General features: G+C 46.0%; 1 protein-coding gene across 1 annotated transcript; it reads right to left on the reverse strand.

Annotated features, from left to right (window-relative positions):
- Positions 1–4,680: 4,680 nt before the first annotated feature.
- Positions 4,681–6,019, reverse strand: LOC107161117 (pyruvate dehydrogenase E1 component subunit alpha, somatic form, mitochondrial). Its single transcript, XM_015507609.2, has one exon. The coding sequence runs from the start codon at positions 5,941–5,943 to the stop codon at positions 4,771–4,773; it is 1,173 nt and encodes a 390-aa protein (XP_015363095.1). The 5' UTR covers positions 5,944–6,019; the 3' UTR covers positions 4,681–4,770.
- Between the last annotated feature and the right edge of the window lie 11,162 nt (positions 6,020–17,181).

Here is a 17,181-nt window from a genome sequence, read left to right on the forward strand (position 1 = left end):
AGGGCGATGGAAGAGGCTTCTCAGCTAGCCGGTGGTTAGGCCTCAGCAGCTCGGGAGCAGCTCAAGCTGTTCTCTGTGAGAAATCTCCATGGAGACTGTGACAAAAAGAGCGGGGTCGGTGGAGCTGCTGTTCTGGAGCCGGATGCTAGGCTGAACCCTCCCCCCCTGCTTCCCCCGCCGCCAGCACGTGCGCATCCTCAGTTTCTGCTCGCGACCTCGCGGTTCTCTGTGAGTCTGTGCCTTACTGTCTGGGCAGCTGTGCGACTGACTTTTGGGACAGGCGGGCGGGGGAGGCCCTAAGGCCACTGCCTCTGCCTCTCCCACCTGGAGCAGAAGCCACCGAGGCTCCACCGTGGCCTCGGGAGCCAAAGGAGTAGGAGGGAGGGGTGGCGGCAAGATCCGGATGCAGGCGCTGCCACCAGGGGCTCATCAAGTCTTACTAGCCCCGACGACTGCAGCACCAGGTACCTCAAGAAGCATTTACTTAAGGAAGAAGGCACTGACTGCAGCTAGGAGCTGAGCATATGATTCCCTAACCCTAACCCCAACCCCAACCCCTAATCCTAAACCTTTATAAAAATTTATAACTTTATAAAAGTGTTTTCTGTATAAAGGGCACTTTCTTTGTTTGGGCTTTGCTCTGTTTTAATTAGGGCAAGCCTGGGCCTCTATCACCTGCAGAGCCCTCTGTGTTGCAGCTCCCTAGGGACATCCTGAGAGCTAAACCTTCAACATAGGGATCCTGGGGGACAGGCAACAACCAAGCTCCTGCCTGTGACAGGATCAGGACCATTTCAGCTCTGGTCTCAGCTTCATTGACTGAATGAATCTGGCTTTAGGACCATAGGAAATGTATATGAGGTAGGGGTCAGCTTAAACTGAGTTGGATGTTTATCAGAGGGAACAGGCTTGTCTCCTGGGCTGAAGGAGTGAGCTGTACCGAGTGTGAGAAGCCAGGCTCTCCACAGATGCAGGGCTAGAAGCATCTTTCTCTGTGCCTCTCATCCCTACCTCCAGTGCTCATGGCCAGACCACTGTGGGGCCACCTCTGTATGGCAGATGGATGGAGATTTCCTGGAACATCCACCTTAGCACATGATTACCTTGCCTGGAGCAGGACTCATGCTGGAAAGCCATGCCATGTTGGTGTTTTTCTGTTTTCATGAAGATGACACCATGCATGAAATGTTGCTTCTAGTCTTGAAGTAAAAACTGTCATTAGTGTGGGGACAGGAGCTGTCCAAAATTCAGATGCACGGACTATTGCCCAGAGCCTCCCAAGATCACAGGCCCTATCTCAAAGCCCAGCAAAATCAGAGTCAAATGACACCTTTTAGTCACTACCCCTGCACCTGCATATTAGTCATGTGATGCTCTTTTCTTTTCTGCCACTCCCATATCATCCTCCACAATGGCATGCCATTTCTTGTGCTGTCACACTGTCCCCACCTGTAAAAGGGTGTGGGTTACAGAAGACTGTCCCGTGTCTCTGCCATGACATCAGGTTCTTCTCCAATGGGGGACCCCTTATAGGCTCCAATTTGCTAGGGAATGTGTCCCTGGCTTTGCTGGTTGTGTGCACTCCAGATGCAGTGAGTGGCTCCTGGGGTGGGGAGCAGAACATGCTGATGGTCCCAGGCCTGGTCACACAATTGCACCATCTGTAAGGGACACTTTCAATAGACTTATGATTCAGAGTTGGATACCTATCAGTGAGAAAGAATGGGAACATGATGTTGAGCAGAGGAGAGAGGGACAAACCCAGGCTGGGGAGGCTGAGAAGGGACTGTGGGAGGAAGGCGAGTGCAGCTGGAGGTACACTGTGTCCATGGTGAGGGGTCCATTGGCAGAGAGGGCTGGGCTATTTCTTGCAAGTTCCCAGCACAGGTTGAGATCTTGGGAGAGCACACAGCAGTACCTACTTTGAGCATTTAGGTCCAGGAAAGAGGCAACATGGACAGGTGGCCATGTGGAAGGCACCTTCTTTCTCCACTAGGGTCCCCATGCTCTGAGGAGTCCCCAGGGCAAGCAGCACTGTGTGTGCCTTGGGGTTTTTAGTTCCCATTTACATGGAGGCGTGACACCTCTGCTTTCCACTGGAATCAGGGAAACCCTCTCACCTCCTTCACCCTGGCAGCCCTTGGCTGTTTTTCTTTGAGACATTGCTGAGTGTCACAAAGGAAAACCTATCTCTGCATGAGCTGGCAGGCAACAGTATGTGTCTGAGGGTCCTGGCACCTAGGTGGACATGGCGAATTCTGCTGGTCATTGAACAACACTGTATTGTTGACTGGGGCATGATCTATCACTTTCTTCCAACTATAGAAAGCCAAGCTCATTATCTTTCTGTAGTAGCCTTTGGATAATGGCTGTACAATGATTTTTATACCTGAATTGCTCTGGGAAAGAAAAACATCTCAGCAGACATTATTAAAAGTTTTTTAATCCATGAAAGCTTAACCAGCCAAACTGGTTAAGAGCACAGGGTCACTGCTCGGCTGCTGTGCCTGGCATCTTTATCTAATAGCCGCCATCGGCTGCATTGAAGATAATACATCAAAGCTGATGATCAATTTTTTTTTTCCAAATCTGTTTCTGCCAATAGCTCTGGACATTCATAACCTCTGTATTGCCTTCTCCTCCTTTGAGAGCTGAAGGAGGGGATGGATGTTCTTTTCCCTCCAGAGTCCCTGAGGCCTCAGAGTCAAATGCTTTGATTTTCTCCATTCTTACAGAGGGGTGCTTTCAGCCTGACACCACAGGGATGGTCAGGAGCTGTGGGAAACAGAAAGCTCCTTTTTGTGTTCAGAGCTTTTTGCATAATAGGGTTTCTTATCAGTGTGTCTCCAAAAATAATACTGAGCAGTTTTGTACCTGGTTTCCTATCAGGAAAAGGAATTTCACCCCACTTTTGGTTCTGAATTAGAGACAGTGGCTCACACACAGGTTCCCAAGATAATGACAGAATGAAAATAATGGTAGGCTCCTTAGAGTATCTTCCAATCCAATTCACACACCCCATCACACCACAAGCCAGATGCAGAGCCAAGTGCTATTCTTTTTTTTTTTTCATACCACATTTTATATCATGGATAGTTACTTTTTAAGAGTTTTATGGTTACAATTAATATACAATGAAACAAATTTCTAATTGTTACAGGTATGACAAAGAACCTAGCACCCCCTCCTAGGCAGGGAACAGATAAAGAGCTTATGGACTGGCTACAACTGCAAGGAACAGATGCAAATACAATTGAAAAGGTAAATTTATAACCAAAAACTATTCCTATGATATTGTTAAAAGCTGCTTATTTCTTATGTATTTGATCTTTGTTTCAGATTGTTGAAGAAAATTATACACTTTCTGATATTCTTAACGATATCACTAAGGAAGACTTACGATGCCTTAGACTACGGTAAGAGCTTCAAAACGGCTTATTAGAACCTTTTCTGGGTAAATACATTAAAGTAGGCAATAGTGCTGGTAACTTCCCCTCTTTGAAATTCATTCCCTTTCCAGTGTCTTTGAAAACATACTACCTCTTCTCCCTCCAAAATCTTGGCAGGTTTGGGCTGGGCATGAGGTACCAGTGCACTAGACCCAACCCCTCCCGTGGTCTTGTTCCCATGTCATTTAAAATAGCCACCTCTACACCAATTCATCAGCGCTCCTGTGCACACTTCTAATACCATGTCCTAGCACTGCTGGCAGTCAAGGATTATATTCACACAGGAAGAGAATATATTTTTGGTTTTGTTCATTATCTAAATTAAAATGGGACTGCATTTGTAAGAGTAGATGGCCAATCTTAGATTAGTTTTGGGGTTGTCAGTTGGAACTTTGCCTTTCTTATGGTAACTCCTTTGTTCCACAGTGGTGGTGTCCTCTGTCATCTGTGGCACGCAGTCTCCCACTACAGAAGGCAGGCTCAGGAGTCCTCAGCGACAGAGGACTAGGCTTAATCACACTCAGCTAAGCCGGGAGGACACAGTGAGCACATATCCTCCTGCTTGTGGTTAAAGCTTCTTCTGTACATGTATACACAAATTCTGCTCAGTTTACACAAGAAAAAGATGTGTTCAATTAATTCAAGAATCTGGTGAAGTTTGTCATTTTTTGTGTCATTTTTTAAAACCTATTATTTATGAATGTTTTAAAGATTATATAGAACTGTATGTAATGTGAATAGTAAGCTTTAGTTTTGATATCCTAGAGTATTAGGAGAATCTCAGAAAAAGAGACTCAGCATTCTGTTATTTTAAATACAATGGTAGTTTAAAATGAGACAGGTGTTGTAGGGTAAGCATTATTAACTAGTATAGAACCTAAATGTGATAGGACTGTAACCACTGATGTGTAAATGGAGAAAACTAGTTGTTTGGCCTTTCACCTGTTGCCTGGTTATAATAATAAAAAAAAATATGAAGAAATGATGGCTTTAGCTGTGCAATGCCAGAATTGCGTCTTCTCAGGGCATAGCCAAAACAGGTGGCAGGGTTGGAACAGGTACACAAGGAAGTGTTCTTCCTTCTAGTGACCAGACAAACAACTATTTGGGAGAAGGTTAAACTCTATTAGACTTGTAGATCTGAAATAGGTAATACAATAATCACAAAACACTCAAGCGTTCAACATCTTCTAACACAACAATATACAAAACTGCATGCACTTACTCTCCCTTCAATTTAATTTACATGCTATTTATTAAAGTTGACAACGCTGTTCCTTATAGTTGCTGACAAATAGCCCATCATTACACACGTCTCCCATTAACTGACTGACTTAAACTTGATCCACTGGTTGGCACCACGCACTTCAAAGGGTGGATCGCTGCTGTAGATGTGGTAGCCTAGTTCCTCCAAAGGTGGCTCAGGATCAGCTGTGGCAAACTGGGCAGCGTCCTCAATTTCTTTCCTTACTTCAACATCAATTTCCTTTAATTCTTCAACACTGGCAAGATTGCTGTTCACCATTCTATCCTTAAGAAGCATTATAGGGTCACTCTTACTTCTTACTTCCTGAATTTCTTCTCGTGTGCGGTAACTGACTCCAGGGTCACTCATACTGTGTCCATGATAACGGTAAGTCTGCAGCTCCATCAGGATGGGACCCTTCCCAGATCTACAATAGGCAGCCGCAAACCTTGTTGCCTCTCGGACACACAGGATATCCATTCCATCCACCCTAAGCCCAGGAATAAAATCGCCTCTTTTGTAGTAATCAGTGCTGGCTGCTGCTCTCTCAACAGATGTTCCCATTCCATATCGGTTATTCTCACAGATGAAAATACAAGGTAATTTCCACAATGCTGCCATATTGTAAGCTTCAAATATCTGACCCTGGTTAGCAGCACCATCGCCATATAAAGTCAAACAGACCTCATCTTTTCCATTGTACTTGCAGGCCAGAGCAATCCCAGCTCCCAGGGGCACCTGAGCTCCCACAATGCCATTGCCCCCATAGAAGTTCTTGGCATACATGTGCATCGATCCTCCTTTCCCTTTAGCACAGCCTCCTCTTCGTCCTGTTAGCTCTGCAAGAATTTCTCGGACAGAAAGGCCTCGAGTAAAGGTGAAACCATGAGCCCGGTAGGCTGTGATGAGGTGGTCCGTGGGATTTATGCCAGCCTCCAGGCCCACACAGCAGGCTTCCTGACCATCACACAAGTGACAAAAACCACGAATGATTTTCTGTTTATAAAGCTGATGAGCCTTTAACTCCATTCGGCGCACAGTCTGCATCATCCTATAGTATTTGAGCCCATCCTCCCTGGTGAGCACTGTCGTGACAGGAGGGCCCTCTTCCAGCCGGTGAAGGTCACATTTCTTAATTTCAAATGTAGCATCATTTGCAAAATTACGGGATGCCACGAGCACTCTGCTTGCCGGCTTCTGGGCAGCGCCAGCCAAAACTCGGGAGACTGCCGCGAGCATCTTCCTCATGGAGCAGGAGCAGCGACAGCGGCAGCTGCGACTCCAACAACTTAGGATGAGCCGGCTGTCTCCAAGTCTCCTTCCCAAGTGCTATTCTTGCACTGTCTTCTCTAGGCTCAAGGGTGCTCAAGGAGAGTTCATGTCACTGTGGTGAGGACTGGCCTTTTGGCTACCACACCTCAGCTTTGGATGGGTGATGCTAGTCACCATCCACAGACTGGGGTCTGGGTGACATCTGGGATGTGTCCACTGCTAGCCCATCCCTCAGCCCATCCCTCAGCCTGCTCCTTAGGCCTGCCTGTCTTCCTCAGCCAGATGAAGAGGATTCAGGTCTTGGCTTGTAGCCCAGGGGATGGCAGGATTACACGGTGGAGGAGCCTGAGTCCTGGGACTGCATGGAACCACTGTCAGGTGGCCAGAGGGAGCAGGCCCAGCTCTGGGGGTTAGTCTGCATTTCCCAACCTGAGGCACTTCCTCTGAGAACTGGTTAATCCTAGAGAGGCTGCATCTCTTCAGTTGGAAGGTGGTTCAGGATGGCAGGACACCACAGTACACAGTCCACTTATGCAGTACCTCAACAGCTGTGCACAGAAACCCAAACTACCGCCTCCCTCGATAGAATGGGTCAGTTAGCAGAGAGTTTAAGAAAATCAGATGTAGTGGCTTTCTGGGTTAGCTGGGACCCATTCTTATAAATGACAATATTAACTCCATTAGCAGTGTGGTCAATTTTTCTTTAAAAACTTTTTTTTTGTGGCCAATATTTCTATCTTTCAATATATTTATTTTAGTTACTGCCATTGGAGGAAGTGGTAGGGGAAACTCTGGATTAAAATGAGAATTAAATTAGGAATTTTTTCCACAGGAAGGATCTGTTTTAAACTTGTTTTGACAACCTTTCCTACAGCTGGTAGGTGGGAAGCACTCTGGCTGCAGGGATAGAGAAACTCTCTCTAAACTCACAGATATGTACATTCAATCACATATTAGAATCAATGTCAGATCAATTTTTATCTTGTTGGCTTAATACACAATAAAGCAAATGGCCCATAAAGAAGAAAGAAAAGGGTTTATTCAATAAGAAAGTGTTTAAATATGAAAACGTTTTGATAGTTGATACGGTAAGATGATAAAATGGATTTGCTGCATATCTTGACTGAGGGTTCACAAGATTTTGTAAGAATTTTGGTTAGTGATGGTGTTTAGTAGTTTCTTCTCTTGCCTCTGGGACCTATTTCCCTGAGAATTCTCATAAATTAGTACCAACAGTCTTACAGATATTAGAGGATGTTGTGGCTAAAATGAGATGCCCGGAACTTTAGATACCTTAATGACATGAGGTGGGGATGATGAGACGTTTTATGATTCCAGGGTTTTAATTTTTATTTTTTTCCTTTACTTTTTGCAGTCAGGAGCAGACTTTTGTAAAGAGAATGTTGCTTCTAGAGGCCAGGTGTCTGGGAGTCTCAGGTAAAACCTTCTGACTGGAACCAAGGATGATGTTCAAGTCTTGATGGCCATGGCCCATGGAAATTAATTGTAGTGCAGTTTGTCACTTCAACCAGGGGCAGCCAGCTTGCAGATAGAGGCTAGGCAGGAGGCAGCTCCTTGGGGAATGGGGCAGTCAGCCTGCTGGGAGAGGCTGGGCAGGAGGCAGATACTTGGAGAGCAGGGCCAGCCAGCCGGCTGGGACAGGCTGGGTGGGAGGCAGCTTTGCAGAGACCAGGTTCCTTCCCTTTTAAGGCCCTGTCCTTTCCTGGGGATCCAGAGCCCTCTGCTGGAGGTCAGGGCCAGAAGTCAATGCTGATGGGTCACATGCTAATGCTCAGCCATTAACTGTTGCCTTCTCTTTCTGGGGAATATACTTGGCTCCTTCATAGCTGCCACTGGGACCAGGACTCTTCTTGAACTGAGGTGAGGGCAGAAATGATGCATGTCCCCTTCTGATGACATGGCCCTTCCCTTGCTCCTTTAAATGGGGACTGCAGGGGAGTGTGAGGGCTGTGAGGCCTGCAGAACCAGGAGGCACCCAAAATTCAGGCTGCCATGACAGGGCCTGCAGCTCAGTAGGTGGCGTGCTGGTCAGGTCCACAGGTTACAGAAGGGAGGAGTTCAACCCATGTCCCACCCATTGCTGGCTCACATGAAGCTCCCAGAGATGGAGCGAATCAACACTCTGAGGGTGATGAGTCTGGGTGTGGACCCTGGGGGTCAGGGTAGAGCTGGTTGTATCTTTGCCTAAAGATAGGCTGACATGCTTCCCCTGAGGAAAGGATATGAGCTGATTTGGAATCAGGTTGTTGCAGTTAGTCAAGGTGATGTCACAATACAGCAGGGTGACCATGTTCTTATGAGGGACTGGCCAGGTGAAGAAGAACACACAGGGCCCTTTGAGTATAGAGGTGGAGGCTAGAGGCAGGCAGCTGGGAGGGAAAGGCTTCAAGGTCTGCAGGCACCATTGGAGCTGGGAGGGCACAGGATGGCACCTGGAAGTGTCCCAAGAGCATGGCCTAGTTACCTGTCTCAGTCTTTTGGCTTCCAGGACACAAATGATGAGTCTTTAAGTCACCCAGGGTTTCCAGCTTTTTTCCAGCAGCCACAGGGAGCAGAGGCTGCCAGTATGGCCATTTACAGGTGTCCAAGCTGGCCAAAGGTGTTGATATGGCCTCCCAGGGGCTGGACCCCAAGGATTACCTGCAAGAAAATCACATATGGGAACATAAGAGCATCTAGGATTCTGAAATGATTACCTGAGGCTTTCATAAAAACTTCCCGTATCTAGCCGCACCGAGTGGTGACCAAAGGTGACTGAGAATCTTGGGAGAGCCTGGTTACAAGGCAAAGGCAGGGAGTTGCAAGGTCATACTGAAGTCTGCAGGCGCTAAGCATTGTGGCCTTGTCCTTTGTCTTTCCTCCTGCCCTTTGGCATGCAGGACCTCTGCCTGGCCTAGTGTTTAGCTCAGCAGTTTCCAGAGCAATCCATAGCAATGTTCTCGGGGTTCCTTTTCCTGCACACCTCTGCCACATGGGTTGGCTTCTGAGGTATCCCCTAGCACCCGCCACAGTGGCTGTGGCACTTCTAGGTTTGCAGATGTGTGAGAAATGCAGGTGGAAATCAAGGAAGGCACTGCTTTCGATTTTGCTTTGAAATTTGAATTTTGCTTTTTTAATATTTTAAATTTTTTTCGTTATGAGTATATCAGAGTTAAACACAATAGTGGGCTTCCTTTTCAATAATCCCACAAGCAAGGGTGGTAATTTGCTCCAACTTCAGGCCCTCGAGCCTCCCCTTTCCTCCCTCCTCCTGCCCCACCCCTCCCTGCTTCTCTCTGTTTATTTATAGTTTGTTTCAAACTTTAATAGGAAGTGGCATATGCTCATATTTAGGAATCACTTTGTTATTCTCCTTCCCACATCTGTATTTCTCAATATTGGCCTATTCAAAAGCAAATGATGCTCAAACATTTCAGATTTTTTTTAAGAGTTCTGCCCTCCTGTGAGCTCTTTGCTTTCTCCTCTGTGAACAGAAGGTCGGGGTCTTCCAGGACCACCAGGGCTTCCTCTGTGGACCTGAGGGGCTGGAGCTTTGGACTGAGATATTTTTGCTTGATTTGGAGTTTGTCTCTGCACCTGCAGCTACTGTACATTTCCTAGGAGAAGCAAGATCTGGCAGTGGCCCTACAGTGGCTTTTCTGTGTGCCCAAACCCTCAAAAAGCCCAGTTTTCAGGGGTAAGTTGTGACCATGGACCTTGTCTTCAGGCTTAGTCTCTTTGTGGCTGGAGAGTCCCCCATGCTGGGGCAGCAGCCCTTTTTCCTGGACCACAGGTGAGGTCTGAGGCATGGAATCTCAGGCATGTTAGGTGTTTTAGAAAGGGGTTTCCAGCAAATCAGTTTGGCACAGCCTGTTTTATCAAACACCACTGGTCCATGTGATTTCCCTCTAACTAAAATTACTTAAACTACTTTCTTTCAAAATAGTAAGTTTTTTAAAAGTGGTTATTTAATTAGAGTGCCATGGGAGAGACAAATGAGCCTAATAGCCCTTTTTATTTCATGAGTGATCCCACTCAGAGTGCCGGCGGCCATTCTTTGTGGCAATGGTAAGATCATCAGTGTCTGCCCTTCCCTTCTCAGGCTGACTGCTCAGCTAGAACTGACAGGGTTTTTACCCCCCACTTCCCTCCTGACCTGTGGGAGAGATTGTCGGGAGCATGCCCCGACCGGGACAAACCAAGACGGAGGACAATCAGACGCACCAGGGAGAACAGTCAAAGCAAGATCTCCTTTAATGAGAAAACAAATACAGCTAATATAATGTACAGGAGCCAATCAGGGTAAAGGTCAGCAGGGTGGAGAGCGTTTACATCTACACCCATCCTACAGGAAGTAATGGGAGACACAGCTGTCCGTGAGGGCAGAAGGGTTCTGAGCCTATTCTAGAGGTGGTACCATTCATCACAATCCATGGCAATGCCTTCTGGCTAATCCCTAGGTGCTCTCTTAGCCACCTGTGGCCCCAGGACTGGGAAGCAGGTAGTAGCCAGCAAGCTAAGTTTCCTCTTTTCTGACTCAACATGTCCCACATTACATCATGCCCTACATAGAACCTTCCATCAAATACTCACTCTCCCTCTTCTTCCTCCCTTCCTTCTTCTGGGAGAGAGATGCTAGTCTACATAGTAGAAAAAAAAATTACAATAAAGATTGTCCTGAGTTTATGAAATGTATCAGTTTGTTATCTTCCATTTGAAAATCACAGAAAATCCAATTAAAACAGGTTTAGACAAACAATAAGGAGTAATATTTTGTGTAGCTGAAGTATTCAGGGGAAGAGTGGACTGCAGACCCAGTAGCATCCAGGGATTCATCAGGGTAAAGTTTATCTTCACTTTCATTTTTGCCTTCTGCCACGTGTGTCCCATGGTCAGACAGGCTCTTCCCTCATGGAAGCAGCTCCAGCCTAATGTCCCTCTGGGTTTAGAGCCAGAAGAACAGAACTTTCCTCAGGGAGTCATCCAGCCCTGGATGTGTTCTAATCGCATCCTGGGTAAAATTGGAGGGGCTGGGTCTTCTGGACTCAGTCCCTCTTAGGCATTGATCTGCAGAAATGGCAGTGCATACAGCTGCAAGGTGGCCAGAAGGTTCACTGCAGGACTCGTGGACATGGGGCAGGCGGTCACTGCCAGCCTGGGAAGCAGCAGGTGGGAGGAGGAGGTGCTGTGTCCAGCTGATGGCAGGTTCTTCAGATGTCACCAGGAAACCATTTCAGGGCTTTAGACTGATAGCACTGGGGAGAACAGAAACTTGATGAGGCCTCTCTTATAAACCCTCAGGCAGACGGGCAGACCCAGCACAAATCCTCCAGCCTGATGTCTCCCAGAGCACTTGTGCTGTGTACTTCTGCTGTGAACTTCACCTTCCATAAAATTTGTGCATGGCTGTGGCACTCTCCAAGGCCACTGAGCTTATTTTCTGTGGGCTCCAAGGTCGCATGGCCATTCCCCTAACAACTCCTCTTGTGGAAGTGTATGGCTGACTCACCGCCTTCCCCCTCCTCAATTCCCATGAAGCATTACCCACAGAGGATTTGCAAATGTGCAAATATGTGCAGATACTATGGAGAGCAGTATGGAGGTTCCTTGGAAGAATAAAAATAGAACAACCATATGGCTCAGCAAGCCCTCTTCTGTGTATATTTAAAAGAAATGAAATCAGCATGCGGAAGAGACATCTATACTCATGGGTTTTCTTCAGCACCCTTCACAATAAGAAGGAATAGAATCCATCTTAATGTCCTGTGGATGGATAGATGGCTAAGCAAATTGGCAGGTGTACTGTGGAATATTATTCAGCCCCCAAAAGGAAAGAGATGCCAGCACTTTCAGCAACTTGGGTGGACTTAGAGGACATTGTGTTGAATTACATAAGCCAGACACAGAGAAATCTGGCACAACCTCACTTACATGGGCAATCTAGAAATGTAAACTTACAGAGGCTGAGAATAAATTGGTGAGGGCGAGAAAAAGATGTTGGTCGATGCTACATGGGCACATGTATGCCAGGTGAGTGAGACCTAGAGATCTGCACCCTAGCTGCCTGTAGTTAAAAATGTGGTATTTTGCCCTTTAAAACATGTTAAGAAGACAGCTCTCTGGTTAAGTATTTTTGCATAACAAAGCAAAGCTCACAGGGGAGCCTGAGGGAATGGCAGGAGGCCTTGTGGCCCCATGGTGTTTCAGGTGTGTGCAGTGGCCAGCCCACTGAGCTGTGCCATCAGATAGGAGGAATTATTTGTTTCTATTGTGCCTCCTATTGAGGCAGGGGTAATGAAGTGGCAGTGCTGGTGGCTCCTCTGGGGGCCAGGAGGCATCTGTTCCACCTGAGCTCATAAGTGGACTCAGCAGCTCAGGCCAAACCCTTTACACCTGCCTGTGTCCTCCCCACTGCCTGAAGCTATGGGAGATGTGCTGTGCATTTGCAAAAACCTCTGGACAAGGGGCAAGGACTTGGAATGTAGCCCGCCCTGCTCCTCAGTCCACAATGTAAGGTAAAGGAGGTCCTGGGACTGGCTACTGCCCTCCTCTTCCGCTATGCTTGCTGCTGTTAAACTTGTTTTTATGGTAAGTAGATTAGTAATATTTTTTTTTTTTTTTGGTGGGGGGTAGTAGGATGGCCTTAGGCCTGAGCCTAAGCAACTCCATTTTTAAAAACCTGTAGTCTCACCAGGCACACCCATAGATCCCTCCAGTATGGCCTCAAACAAGTTCCTTTCCCTCACCCTGATAAAGAGAGTGAAGTCCCTGGCAGGCTGTCCTCATCTGATAAGAGGAAAAGGTGAAAAGATCAGGGTGGAGACCACAAAACCAGATGTTTCTGACCCCAGGGTGAATGATGACACTGAGAAATCTGGTGGTAGCTGATTAGGATTGAAAGTGAGGGTCAAAAAACCCCAAAATTTAGTATAAATGATAGAGTAAATGAACCAGGATTCAGCCAGCCAAAAAAAGAATGAACTCGAGCTAGAGAGCCTGATGAGGACCTGCCATCTCATCACTTGTCATCATTCCCTGAGCCTCTGCATGATCCTCACTACTCTCAAACTCTACCACCTTGTCTGAGCCTTCACAAAAGCCACAGCTTCTCCCTATAACCCCCTCATCAACCAGTTGTCCACTTCATGCCAGGAAAAGTGTGCCTTGGTTCCGGACCTGATCACCATGATCTGAGTGTGCACCTACTGGACTCAAAGCCTAAGACTTAAGACCTTTGAATGTAGCATGCAGAGGGAATGTTTGTCATTAGCCTATCATTATTAAGTTTGTTTTGTAGTCCTTAGAATTAATCTAGAATTGTTTGCTGTGAGTTTATTATGTCTATTGCAGTGCCTAGCATTAAGGATTGTCATTTTCTTGATTAAGAAACTATAGAATGAAATTGCATTAAGTAATTTGAGTGAATATAGCATTGAAAGTTGCAGAAGTGTGTGGACATTTTTTTATTTTTCCCCTCAACTGCATTTGTCATAATATACCCCTCTCATGACTGGACTTTACTGGGGATTGATACCAGGGTGCTTAACCACTGAGCCCCCTCCCCAGCCCTTTTTATTTTTCATTTTAAGACAGGGTCTTGCTAAGTTGCTTAGGGCCTCACTAAATTGCTGATGCTGGCTTTGATATTGTGATCCTGCCTCAGAGTCCTGAGTCTCCGTGAATATAGGTATGACTCTCTTTTTCATAGAGGGCTAGAAAATTAATTTTGGTGGATTTCCTTTGTATTTGTATCTTCAATATCGAGATCACTCTCTTTCTCTTTTTACTACAAACTGTTTTCTCCAAGACAACTCCACTGGGCATAGTCATGCATCAGAGCCCCAGGTACTTTGGGGATAATGGGGGCAGCCCAGGCGGTGTTTCTGCAGAGCTGTGCTGTGAGCTCCATCCTCTCCACACAAGGAGCAAGTGTAGGGAGGAAGATGTGACCTGACAGAGCCACCCACAGGGCTCCAGGTGAATCTGCCCTTTAGGTGGGTGTGGCCACAGGCACCTGACCTGGATTCACCCTGCAGATAGCAAGGCCTTGTTGGCCACACAGTGGGTGGATGCACTGGAGGGGCAGTGGAATAAGGCATTCCACCACTGCACCCATAGGGGACATATTGGCCTTGATGGGGATCTAACCGGGGCAAGAAGACCCAAGTAGTGTGAGGTCCTCCTTTTCTGCAAGGACAGATGCCAAAGGAATTGGAGCAGGAAGTGGGAGAGGTGGCCTTCTCTGAGCAAGGCTGTGCTGTTTGGATGATCATTGAAATGCCCACTAGAGAGCCACCTTCATATACCCGCCAAGCCCTTCGAGAGCAAGCCATGAGCCATCGAGCATCAGTGCCAATCAGGTAAGACCTATGGCTTCCCTGACTACTGTGGGGTCAGGACCCTGGAGACAGGGGAAAACTGCTCAAGGTGGGGGGGGGGGGGNCCAGGAGTGGATGGGGGCAGATATCTCTGTGGCGTGGTGTGTACACCTGTGCAGGTGTGGGTGTTGGAAGGGTACTCAACAGGAGAGCAATGCTCCTGACAATTTCTAAGTGAATGATTCTTTGTTGTTAACTACAGGCATGATCCAGTAGAGTGGATCTCTAGAACTTATCCATCTAAATTAGCTGAAAATTTGTATATTAATAGGCTTTATTTTTAAAACAGTTTGGGATTTATGAAAAAATTGATCAGACTCAACCATTCCATTAGAGTCACTTCCCCTGCAATTTCCCCTGTTATTTACATTTTGCTTGTCTGTGCTGCATTTAATACAGTAACAGACCAATATTGACACATTATTATTAGCCAAAGTACATAATTTATTCAGGTTTCCTTAGATTTTTACCTAATGTCCTTTTTCTATTCTGGGATCCCATCCAGCAGACTGCCTTACATTGATTTGTCATGTCTAGTCAATGTTATTTTTAATTCCAAATTGAGACTGTGATTATCTTGAAGATATCATAAGGTTATACATTATCTTGTTATTAAGGAAAGAGCAGGTATTGACATGAAGAAATCCCAGATCTCAAGAGAGTAGCACAAGTGTCAACAGACTTATTTCCTTGTGGTGCCAGGGTATGGCTCTGCTCCTGGTACCTGGGAGCCCTTGGCTTCCAGCCAACAGAGCAGGAAGCACAGGAAGGCACCCTGATCCCAAGGCACCCAGGCCAGGGCACAATAGCCTTCCACTCCTCCACTCACATGCACACATGAGAGAACCAGTGCATGGTTGAGCCTGGCGGTGGGGAGCCATGTGCCCCAGTGGAGGGAACAAACCTGTGGGAAGTCCTCTCTGCCACAGTAGTGTGGGTTAAAAGTCCAAGAAGCTGGCTGAGCTTTTACCCAGAAAAAAGCAGGGGGAAAGGGTTAGGAAACCTAGGCAGGCATATTGGAAATCTTGGAAGAGGGAGAGCGTGGTGAATTGTGGGCACAGTGAGGGGATATGCAGTGGGTTTGGGCAGTGTTGAGGTGGCACCTGGTAGGCCTGGAAAATTAGCCAGATTTTAGATCATGATGTCTTGTTTTCTTATAGTTTCCAATTTAACCTCAGGGTGATAAGGTGACATTGGAGTATTTTAACCTATGAGTGATGTTATTAGCTTCATAATTAAGAAATATACTGACTAGGTATAAGATAATCATGTACTAGAGACCTTGTGTCCAGCAATGTTCCAGGCAGGACAGGGCATCTGGGAGGGAAAAGATGGTAGAAAACAGATTAGACACCATGATTGTGGAGGGAAGGGGGGCAAATGTCTTCTTCTTTCCAAGCACCAGAGAGGCACTGGCCCAAGTCCCACCCCTCAACGAGCCTTGTCCTTTGTGCCCCCATGGATCAGGATGAAATAATTCAGCTTTCCATCCCCATCTTCCATGGAAGCTAAAATCCCCTCAATGAACAATGCACCACTGTTACCTTGTGCCACTGAGAAAAAATGATTCCAATTGCAATGTTGATACCCTATCAAACGCATGATGCATCCCATTCTCAATAACATTAAAAGGTGAAGGAATTCTTGCTAGGTAACATATTAGAATAGACAATGGAATTCCCTGGTCTTCTGTGTCACTGGCTGATGTCTCTGTGACTATTCTGTGAGTTCTTCAAGGGAGTGGACCACAGTTAAAACTTCTGTAAACATCTTGGGCCAGCTTTAAACCACAAACATGGTAGTTGTTGCATAAAGATAAACTGAGCTACAAGAAGACAGTGTGGTGGGGAGGAGCTACTGCTTCAGTGTTAGGAGGGCATTTTATATTTTGGAAATGAAAAATCTGTATATTGTGGAGAAAAAGTGGCAAAAATATCAGTACCAACTTGTGTTTAAAAATAAAATTGAGATGACTTTAGAATTCTGGAATAGTTGCCAGGTTCCCATACATTTCACACACAACTTGCTATGTTAGCATCTTATAAAACCAGAGAACAATAGTCAAAGACATTCCTCATCATGTACTAATAGTGACTGAATGACATGATTTATTTGGAATTCAATTTTCCAACTTTGTGCCTTTATGATCCAGTAGGAGCTGAGTCTCTTTAGCCTCCTGTGATATAAGTGCCATAATTCTGCCATTCTCACTCTGGGAGGGACTGAGTGCAGAGCTTTCCTTGGCCTTTGATGGTTTCTGATTTTGCAGCTGGTTGGCTGGTGAGTCACCACTCTTGGTCTACTGCAATTCTGCATCCAGAAGTTTCTGTCCTCCATGGGTCTCCTGAGTGCTGAATGTATTTGTGCTTCATTAGTGCTTGCTTAGATAGGAGTTGAAGTCTCTGCTTCTGAGCAACCTGTGAAATTAACAGAGAAAGATTCACTGAATTTTCAAATGTTTCTTTGAAAAATTCCATTTTATATAGATAATATCACAATCTTGGATAGAAATCTAAACTTGAGCACTAATGGATTAAATTTAGAGTTTTGCTTCACTCCTTCAGTTATTCTCTGGCTTTTGATGACTCTAGTCACTTCAGGCAAAGAAACATGAATTGTAAAGACAAATGTCCCCCTCCTTCCATTTTATTTTAGTTTGAGGGAAAGCTAAGTATCTCATGGAATTAGAAGGGTGAAGAAATCAAGAAACTGTCTGGTGCTTTTTAATTTGCTGCTTTTGGCCATTCAATATTTCAAATTAACAAAGCAAAACAAATAGAACCTCAAGGCTGGTGCACAGCCTGGGGAGCAGGCAAAGGTGCCAAAGTATTTGTAA

Source organism: Marmota marmota, unplaced genomic scaffold, assembly GCF_001458135.2.
Source record: "Marmota marmota marmota unplaced genomic scaffold, marMar, whole genome shotgun sequence".
Classification (NCBI taxonomy): domain Eukaryota; kingdom Metazoa; phylum Chordata; class Mammalia; order Rodentia; family Sciuridae; genus Marmota; species Marmota marmota.

What these genes read in the sequence shown, in the direction of transcription:
- LOC107161117 (XM_015507609.2), bottom strand. Translation starts at nt 5,943, where the DNA reads ATGAGGAAGATGCTCGCGGCAGTCTCCCGAGTTTTGGCTGGCGCTGCC.